This window comes from Chrysochloris asiatica, unplaced genomic scaffold (assembly GCF_000296735.1).
Source record: "Chrysochloris asiatica unplaced genomic scaffold, ChrAsi1.0 scaffold00041, whole genome shotgun sequence".
NCBI lineage: Eukaryota > Metazoa > Chordata > Mammalia > Afrosoricida > Chrysochloridae > Chrysochloris > Chrysochloris asiatica.
Window position 1 is genome coordinate 8,532,853 of NW_006408559.1, and position 10,738 is coordinate 8,543,590.

General features: G+C 41.1%; 1 protein-coding gene across 1 annotated transcript in view; it reads left to right on the plus strand.

Annotated features, from left to right (window-relative positions):
- The window catches only part of AGBL3 (ATP/GTP binding protein-like 3), a 103,382-nt gene that overhangs the window by 36,698 nt on the left and 55,946 nt on the right, over window positions 1-10,738 (plus strand). Inside the window, 3 exon segments of the mRNA XM_006861231.1 lie at window positions 542-646; window positions 4,030-4,168; window positions 5,561-6,340. Coding sequence (XP_006861293.1) covers window positions 542-646; window positions 4,030-4,168; window positions 5,561-6,340 — 1,024 coding nt within the window.

The following is a 10,738-nucleotide window of genomic DNA, read 5'->3' on the forward strand; positions in this document are numbered from 1 at the left end:
AAAGTATCATGGACTGCCAAAAGAACAGACAAATGTATGTTGGAAGAAGTCCAGCCAGAATGGAAGTCAGGTTGGCCAGGATTCATCTCTCATACTTCAGACATACTATCAGGAGGGACAAGTCCCAGGAGAAGGACAGCATGCTTGGTAAAGTGGAGGGTCCGAGAAAAGAAGAAGACCCCAACACGATGGATTGACAAAGTGACAGCTGCAATGGGCTCTAGGGTAGCAGCGATTGTGAGGTTGGCATAGCACCAGGCAGTGTTTTGTTCTGTTGTGTATAGGACCGTTATTAGTCGGTACAGACTCGATGCCACCTAACAACAATGTGCAAATGAAATGTCATGGATTTGTGTTACAATGTGGCAATGTTGATATCATTTCCAATGAATTTTGGTAAAATGCAGCCACACCTAAGTACTAAATTTCAGCCTAGATCTACCAATACATCCTTTGTAAATATACAGTGAAATTCTGTTTTACTTTGAGATCATGTTCAAAAGATGTTTTCATTCTTTTGGTGTGTTTGTTTGTTTGGCAGATTGGACTCCTTATCCTGAGCCAGTATACACCCCAACAGGCCTGGAAACGGAACCCCTTTACCCAAACTCCAATGATGGTATTGTGGTTTATCTAGCTGAAGATGGTAGGTACACTATGAGACACATTGTAAAATAGAATTTGGTACCTGGGCTAATCTCTTAGTTCTTTGTGCTTGCTGTTTATAGTGGACCTAAGTGTATATGTTTATGAGTTTTAACCCACGCCCCTATTAAGATAGTAATGCTGTCATCACCTCAAAAAGGACCTGCCTGCTCCCCTTCCAGTCAGTCTCCAAGGCAAGCAGCATTCTGGGTTTTCATCCCATTGGTTAATTTGGACTACTCCTCAGTTTTATATAAATGCCATCATTCCATACGTAAACTTTTACATCGCACTTCTTTCACTCAGCATAATGTCTTTCAAACCCATACCCACACCTGGACCAAAAGCTGATTATTTTATATTGCTGAATAGCCCTTCATCATTAAGGCTGTATCACGATGTCTGGATGGATTATTTACAGTTTGGAGCTATTACAAATTAAATAATCATCAGCCTTCATGTGTAAGTCCTTTGGGGAATATATGTTTTCATTCTTCTTGGCTAAGTACCTAGTAGTAGAATTTCAAGTCCTGGTGTGGTACTGTGGGATAATGTAATGGACCACAAGGCTGGCTTGAACTGCAAGATCGGTGGTTCAAACTCATCAGCCGCTCCTTAGAAAGCCTATACAGGGTCACTATGAGTCGGAACCAACTCCACAGCACTTAACAACAACAATAATAAGGTAAGTTTATGGCTAGCATTCTAAGAAATTACCTGAGTATCCCAAAGTTGCTGTATCATTTCCCATTTTACACTCCCACCAGCAATGGCCAGACTTCATCTCTCATACTTTGGACATATTATCAGGAAGGACCAGTCCCTGGAGAAGGACTTCATGCTTGGTAAAGTGGAAGGTCAGCGAAAAAGAGGGAGCCCTCCAACGAGATGGATCGGCACAGCGGCCATGGGCTCAACACAGCAAGGATTGTGGGGTTGGCGTAGGCCCAGGCAGTGTTTCATTCTGTTGTGCACAGGGTCACTTTGCATCAGTACCAACTCAATGGCACCTAACAACACCCCCATCACCAGCAGTGTATGAGTATTCCTGTAGCTTCCCATTTTCTCCAGCATTTGGGATTGTCTTCCTGTTCACTGTAGTCACTGTAATGGCAATGGAGTGGATGGTGCCTGTGAGCTTTCTCTGATGACTAATGATATTGAGCATCATTAGTGTATATTGACCAGCCCTTTTCTTTTCTTTTGCAAAGTGTGTGTTCAGATCTTTTGCCCACATGGATTGAGTGTCTTTATGACTGATGCATATCCAAGCCATCACTCCTTTGTCAGAGATGTGGATTGCAAATATTTTCTTTCAGTCTGAAGCCTTTTCATTTTTCAGAATAATGCCTTTTGATAAGTTGTTGTTGTTGTTAAGTGCCATCTAGTTGATTCCGACCCATAGCGACCCTGTAGAGAGTTTCCAAGGAGCAGCTAGTGAGCTTGAACCACCGACCTTACAGTTCAAACGACTTTGCAGTCTGACGCATTTGCCCACAGTGCCACACCAGGACTCCTTTTGACAAGTAGAATCCTTATATTGTGACAATGTGAGTTGCCCCCTGTTTTCTCTTTTAGGTCTAATGGAATTTGTGCTTCCTTCTGCAAGGTCATCTGTGTATTCTTTTAGAAGCTTTGTTTCTGCTTTTATACTTAGGTCTGGGTCCATCTTGAATCATCTTTTGTGGATTGTTTGGGATGGAGGTCCAGCTTTATTTCCCCCAAAAAAAGTTTATGTAGTTGCCTACTCACCTTTATTGAATGCCAATTAGCCATTTATGTATGAGTCTATTTTTAGACACTTTATTCTGTACCGTTAATCTGTGGCGTCATGATTGGAGGAAGACTCATTAACAACCTGCGATATGCCGATGATACAACCTTGCTAGCTGAAAGCAAAGAGGACTTGAAACATTTACTTATGAAGATCAAAGAACATAGCCTTCGATATAGATTGCATCTCAATGTCAAGAAAACAAAAATCCTCACTACTGGACCAATAAATAACATTCTTATCAATGGATAAAAGATTGAAGTTGTCAAGGACTTCATTCTTCTTGGATCAACTATCAACACTCGTGGAAGCAGTAGTCAAGAGATCAGACGACATATTGCATTGGGCAAATCTGCTGCACAGGAACTTTTTAAAGTATTGAAGAGCAGAGATGTAAGCTTGAGGACTAAGGTGCGCCTGACCCAGGCCATGGTATTTTCAATAACTTCATATGGATATGAAAGCTGGACAGTGAATAAGGAAGATCGTAGAAGAATTGATGCCTTTGAGTTGTGGTGTTGGAGAAGAATACAGAAAGTGCCATGGACTGCCAAAAGAACCAATAGATCTGTTTTGGAAGAAGTGCAGCCAGAGTGCTCCTTGGAGGCCAAGATGGCTAAGCTTCGTCTTTGGACATATTGTCCAGAGGGAACAGTCGCTGGAGAAGGATGTCATGCTGGGTAAGGTGGAGGGTCAGAGAAAAAGAGGAAGAGCCCTAACGAGATGGATTGGCCAGGTGGCATCATTAATGGCGTCAAGTGTGGCAGCGGTGGTGGGGTTGGCCCAACATTGTTTTGTTCTGCTGTGCTTGGGGTCACTGTGAGTCGGTTCCGACTCGATGGCACCTGACGACAACAACAACAACAATCTGTTGGTACTTGTGATAAACCCGCCATATTGATTACGGTAGCTTTGTCCCTGCAGTGTACTCTGTCTGATTTCACTATAGTGACTTCATCTTTGTTTGGATTCATCTTTCTCCAGTCATTGGATATTGCATATCCTTTACCTTGTCCACTCTAGCCTTTATATACCAGTTGTTTTTGTTGTTAAGTGCCATTGAGTTGGTTCTGATTCATAGTGACTCTTTATAGGATTTCAGAGGAGTGGCTGGTCTGTTTGAATAGCCAACCTTGTAGTTAGCAGTCCAGTGCTAATTCTACAATGCCCCACCAGGACTCGATTAATATTCTATATTGGAGCTACTTTAAATTTCCGATTGTCCTAAAATCTTTATCATCTTTAAGACTGGTTGTAATGACGACAGTGTTAGGGGTGATTTTCTTGCTGTTTTGTACACTTGTGATCTTTATATTGTTGTTGTTGCTGATAGGTGCACATTGTTTAAAGGTCAAGGGAAATACAGGCAAATAGTCTTTATACCTGGAAATGAGCAAAACGTTTCCAGGTGGGAGGACTTTCGTGCATGTGTGAGTGGGGTGATTCAATCTAGTCAGGAATTGAGCAGCACTGTGTAAATCTATATAAATTAGCATCAGATTCCTTTAAAACTTTCTATTTTTAGTGGTGCCATAATTATAATTTTACTGCAGTATACATAATCGTATGTATACTCTAGGCTTCATATCTCTCTGGTCTTCTCTCATTAGCTTATAAAGAGCCCTGTTTTGTGTATTCCCGAGTCGGGGGCAACCGAACACCCCTGAAGCAGCCCATGGACAACTGTGACAACACTTTGATGTTTGAAGCAAGGTTTGAGAGTGGCAATCTACAGAAGGTAGTCAAAGTGTAGGTCTGAATTGCTTTTATTTAAGGACGTAGATGATCAAATATTTCTATTTTCTGTACACTAAGGTTCTTGGTAGATATTTGTTGTTATTAAGCGCCATTGAGTCGTTTCCAACTCATGTGGATCCTGTATAGGGTTTCCAAGGAGCAACTGCTGGGTCTGAGCAGTCCAATGCTGATCCCACAGTGCCACACCAGAAGTCCTATGAATGAACCATAATTCCTTGAAATATAAGTGTTAATGAGATATGATTGCAGGGTTGTTATTTTTAAGTGCTTTCAAGTCATTTTCAACTCATGGTGACCCTGTGTACAGTTTGTGAGGCTTTAAATCTTATGCGGGAGCAGAAAGCTTCATTTTTCTAACCAAAACTCAAAGAACATTTAAAAGGAGCACAGTTTCCCCCGAGGATGCCAAAACCGCTATTTTAATGTGCAAATCCAAGAGGGAGTCCTGGTGTGGCACTGTGGGCTAATGCGCTGAACTGCCAAGTCAGTTTGAACCTCAAGGTGGGTGGTTCAAGCTCAACAACCCTTCCCCAGAAAAACTTTAACAAAGCAACAAAAAGTGAAAACGAACCGAAAACAACTAAAAAAAAAAAACAAACCAAGAAGGCAAAAATCCCCGGAAAAGGGGTTTCAAGTGATGGAAGCACTGTCTTCAGAAGTGTCTAAATCTAGATGGAAGATCTGTAGAGAAACAGTGGCTTCCATGTTGATATTTTGTTTAACAAAGATATCTATGATTTTTGTAGCAATACTTTTGACGTACCTTTGTATATAAGATAACAATGAGATTATTATTTTTGTCTTTATTTGCACATCTTGAGTCAGAACTAACTTTACTGCGTTGAACAACAATAACATACCAAGTGTGAGGATACAGAAAATTATCAAATACGATCCTGTCCTAAAGGGGTTGAAAGTGTTGTAATCTACGCGATCGTGTTAATCTGTGTTTTTAAAACATCTCTCAGTGACAATTAACTGAGATATCTGGAATTGGTCTCTAATAGACTAGCGACATATATGTCAGAACTGAAAAGAGAAAAACATTGGACTTTAATTCTGTTTAAGAATTTTTTAGGCACTTCTTTTATAGGAAATGTAATTGATTTGATTTTTTTAAAAAATACACATGTCTTTATGTTTTCTCTTAAATTACAAAGGGATGCAAGGCTTTCTTTAGAATTAGCACAGAAGTGAGTTCTCATCCAATAAAAGAATGTCAAAGTGTTTATCTTTTACAGTTACTTGCTATTGAGTATTGCTTAACTAGACGTGTCTTTTAAAAAGCCTTCTATAAATAAGTAAATGCAAAATAATCTTTATTTAATTAAACTTGAATGTCATCCTAGCATTTCTGTGTGTTCTTTCTTCCTTGTGTATTAGGGCAGAATACGAGTACCAGCTGACTGTACGCCCCGACCTCTTCACAAATAAGCACACCCAGTGGTATTATTTTCAAGTCACGAACACCCAGGCAGGAATCACCTACCGGTTCACGATCGTCAACTTCACCAAGCCTGCCAGCCTTTACAATCGGGGTATGCGTCCGCTCTTCTATTCTGAAAAAGAAGCCAAGACTCGCAATATTGGTTGGAAGAGAATAGGGGACCAAATCAAGTACTACAAGAACAACGTGGGGCAAGATGGGCGCCATTATTTCTCTCTCACGTGGACATTTCAGTTTCCGCACAACAAAGATACCTGCTACTTTGCTCACTGCTATCCATACACTTACAGCAACCTACAGGAGTATCTCTCAGGCATCAACAGCGACCCAGTGCGATCAAAGTTCTGCAAAATCCGCGTCCTGTGCCACACGCTTGCTCGGAACATGGTGTATGTTCTAACTATCACCACCCCGTGGAAGAACACAGAGCCCAGAAAGCGCAAGGCCGTTGTTTTGACCGCAAGGGTACACCCAGGAGAAACCAACAGTTCGTGGATCATGAAAGGCTTCCTAGATTATATTTTAGGAGACTCAAGTGATGCTCAATTGCTCCGGGACACTTTTATCTTCAAGGTGGTACCCATGCTGAATCCAGATGGTGTGATTGTGGGAAATTATCGGTGTTCCTTAGCTGGACGGGATTTAAATCGTAGCTATACATCTGTCCTGAAGGAATCTTTTCCTTCTGTTTGGTATACCCGGAACATGATCCGTAGGTAAAAGAAGCCTCAAGCTACCTCCCTGCTTAGTCAACTTGATAGAATTTCGATCCCACAATCCCACTCCCTGTATTCTAGCTTTTCTTAAAAGAGGTTAACAATAGCTGTATTATTTTATTCCCTTCACTCTCCCTAACTCTGACTCCGCAGCCTTATGACAATATGCTATTAAGTTCACTTGTTGTTAAGTGCCATCGAGTCAGTTCCAAACCATTACCACCCTGTATAGGGTTTCCTAGGAGCAGCTAGTGAGCTTGAACCGCAGACCTTGAAGCTCAAACAGACTTTGCAGTCCAGCGCATTAACCCACAGCATCACACCAGGACTCCATTCAGTTGACTAGCTTTCCCTTAAGACAGAAACTAGACTGTTTCAATGGTTTGACACTAATGGTTGAACTTGCATATCACAAATTTGCTATGTTCCTAATGATGATGTTAACACTGATATTTATTTGACATTGTTAAGTGCTGTTGAGTTGGTTCCAATTCATTGCGACCCGGTATAGGGATTCCAGGGAGCGGCTGGAGAGTTTGAACCACCAACCTTGTGATTCCCATGAAAAGGAATTCCATCTCACAAGAACCCCTAATACTATGTTGATCATACTTTGCTCTAGAAGTCTTTTGATTATTAGATTATATAGTTGATTTCATGACTATGTGTCTGATTTCCCTCTAGAACATTTGAATTGAACTGCTCTAAATTTTCATTGTCAAAAAGAACATATCCAGATCAGTCATGAGGTACAATGCTATAAGTGATAGGATAATGTCCATGCACCTATAGGGAAGCCCAGTTAATACCACTATTATTCAAATTTATGCACCAACCACTAAAGCCAGTGAAGATGAAATAGAAGAATTCTACCAACTTCTTCAATCAGAAATAGATCAAACATGCAATCAAGATGTATTGCTCATTACTGGTGATTGGAATGCAAAAGTAGGGAGCAAAGAGGAGGTTCCAGTAGTTGGAAAATTTGGACTTGGTGATAGAAATGATGCTGGAGAACGAATGATAGATTTCTGCAAGACAAATGATCTGTTTATCTCAAATACCTTCTTTAGACAGCATAAGAGACGCCTATACACATGGACCTCGCCAGATGGAACACATAGAAATCAAATTGACTACATCTGTGGAGGAAAAGATGGAAAAGCTCCATTTCATCAGTGAAGACAAGGCTAGGGGCAGACTGTGGAACAGACCATCAACTACTGATATGCAAATTCAAACTGAAACTGAAGAAAATGAAAACAAGTCTACGAGAGCCAAAATATGACCTTGAATTTATCCCTCCTGAATTTAAAGATCATCTGAAGAACAGATTTGATCCATTAAACACCAAAGACCAAAGACTAGAAGAGTTGTGGGATGACATCAAGAACATCATACATGAAGAGAACAAAAAGTCATTAAGAAGACAAGAAAGAAGGAAAAGGTCAAAATGGATGTCAGAGGAGACTCTGAAACTTGCTCTCCAGCGTAGACAAGCTAAAGCAAATGGAAGAATTGAAGAGTTCCAAGAGCTGAACAGAAAATTTCAAAGATCAGCTCGAGAAGATAAAGCCAAATACTATAATAAAATATGCAATGATTTAGAGTTGGATAACCAAAAGGGAAGAACACGGTCAACATTTCTCAAGCTGGGGGAACTAAAGAAAAAATTCAAGCCTCAACTTTCGTTATTGAAAGATTCTCTGGGCAAATTATTGAATGATGCAGAAAGCATCAAGAAAAGATGGAAGGAATACACAGAGACATTGTACCAAAAGGAAATGGTTAATGTTCAACCATTTCAAGAGGTACCATATGAGCAAGAGCCAATGATACTCAGGGAGGAAGTCCAAAATGCATTGAAAGAATTGGCAAAGAACAAGGCACCAGGAATTGATGGAATAAAAATTGAAATCTTCAAGAAAGTGAGGCGGCACAGGAGGCACTCACTCATCTCTGCCAAGAAATTTGGAAGATAACTATCTGGCCGACTGATTGGAAGAGATCCATATTTGTGCCCATTCCAAAGAGAGGTGACCCAACGGAATGTGGAAATCATCGGATAATCTCTTTGATATCTCAAGCGAGTAAAGTTTTGCTAAAGGTAATACAGAAACGGCTACAATCATACATTGACAGAGAACTTCCAGAGGGTCAAGCTGGATTTAGAAGAGGCCATGGAACGAGAGATATCATTGCAGATGACCAATGGATCTTGGCTGAAAGCAGAGAATATCAGGATGTTTACCTATGCTTTATTGACTATGCGAAGGCTTTCGATTGTGTGGATCATGACAAGCTATGGACAACATTGAGAAGTATGAGTATTCCAGAACACTTAATTGTACTTCTGAGAAATCTGTACCTGGACCAAGAGGCAGTTGTTCGAACAGAGTATGGGAACACTGAATGTTTTAAAATTGGGAATGGTGTGCAACAGGGTTGTGTTCTTTCACCATTCTTGTTCAATATGTATGCTGAGCAAATAATACGAGAAGCTGGGTTCTATGAAAGAAAACGTGGTGGCATCAGGATTGGAGGAAGACATATTAGCAACCTGAGATATGCAGATGATACAACCTTGCTTGCTGAAAGTGAAGAGGACTTAAAATATTTACTGATGAAGATCAAAGAGCACAGCCTTACGTATGGATTACAACTCAATGTAAAGAAAACAGAAATCCTCACCACTGCACCAATAAACAGCATTCTTATCAATGGAGAAGAGATTGAAGTTGTCAAGGACTTCATTCTTCTTGGATCAACTATCAACACTCACAGAAGCAGCAGTCAAGAGATCAGACAATGTATTGCATTGGGCAAATCTGCTGCACAGGAGCTTTTTAAAGTATTGAAGAGCAGAGATGTCAGCTTGAGGACTATGGTGCGCCTGACCCAAGCCATGGTATTTTCAATAACCTCATATGGATGCGAAAGCTGGACAGTGAATAAGGAAGATAGTAGAAGAATTGATGCCTTTGAGTTGTGGTGTTGGAGGAGAATACTGAAAGTGCCATGGACTGCCAAAAGAACCAATAGATCTATTTTGGAAGAAGTGCAACCAGAGTGCTCCTTGGAGGCCAAGATGGCTAAGCTTCGTCTCTCATACTTTGGACACATTGTCCGGAGGAAACAGTCGCTGGAGAAGGATGTCATGCTGGGTCAGGTGGAGGGTCAGAGAAAAAGAGGAAGACCCCCAATGAGATGGATCAGCCAGGTGACATCATTGATGGCGTCAAGTGTGGCGGCGGTAGTGAGGTTGGCCCAGGATTGGACATTGTTTCATTCTGCTGTGCATGGGGTCGCTATGAGTCGGTTCCGACTCGATGGCACCTGACAACAGCAACAACAAATTTTCCAAGTAATCTTTAACACTAAAATACACATAATACTTGAGCATTTCTGAATGACTGGGTGAATTCACTTATAGGCTCAGGTCAAGACACTCAGGGTTATGTGTCTGTGCTGCAGTAGAAAGATCTCTTGGGGTCAGAGACCACCCATCCCAAGTTCAAAGCCTCTTACATTTTATGATGGTCTTTGGATTGGGCATTGACCCTGGAGAAAGTATATCAGATTGAAATCCTTGCTATATCATTTACTGTGACCTTGAGCACTTAAAAAAAAATCACCCCAAGTCTCAGTTTTGTCATCTACAAAATGGGACTAATAATATGGACCTTGTAGATGGGAGGATTCAGTGGAAAACTTATTCCTCAAGTGCCATAAATACGCTCTGTGTGTTTCCACAATGTAAGAAGGAAGATAGTGATGTGTGGATTGGATTAGATACAGATGTGAAAACTCTTTGTAAACTTGTAAGGATTACACCAGTGTTACCCAGCTTTGGTACCAGTGTCCCAAGGACAAGTCCAAGAGGTTTGCCTCAAGGCTGAGAACCCCAAGATCCTCCTGGTTCTCAGAGGAGCCATTGAGGGTCTTCCGAGCACCTGCTGTGGGCCTGATTATCTCAATCTCTTCAGTCTTGACACTCCCCTTCACACTAACCCTTTTGTCTGCTTAGAAATAAGTGCTTGTTTTGTTGTTAAGTGCCGTTGAGTCAGTTCCGACCCATAGCAACCCAGTGTAGGGTTTCCGAGGAGTGGCTGGTGAGCTTGAACCACCTACTTTGCAGTTCAAACTACTTTTTTTTATATTAATGTTTTATTGTGAATTATATAATAGTTTACATGGGAAAACATTAGTTTTACATTCATTCTATCGTATATTGTCTCATTGTCATGGTTCCAATCCCCTCCATGCATCACCAACCAACCAAAGGGTATACCCTGCAAGCCTGCCCCCTACACTATCCCCCCCACCCTCCCTGCAGTCTTCAGCACACAGTCGCTCTCCCTCTCTGGATCTAAAGTCCCCAGCTGCTCCATCGCTCCA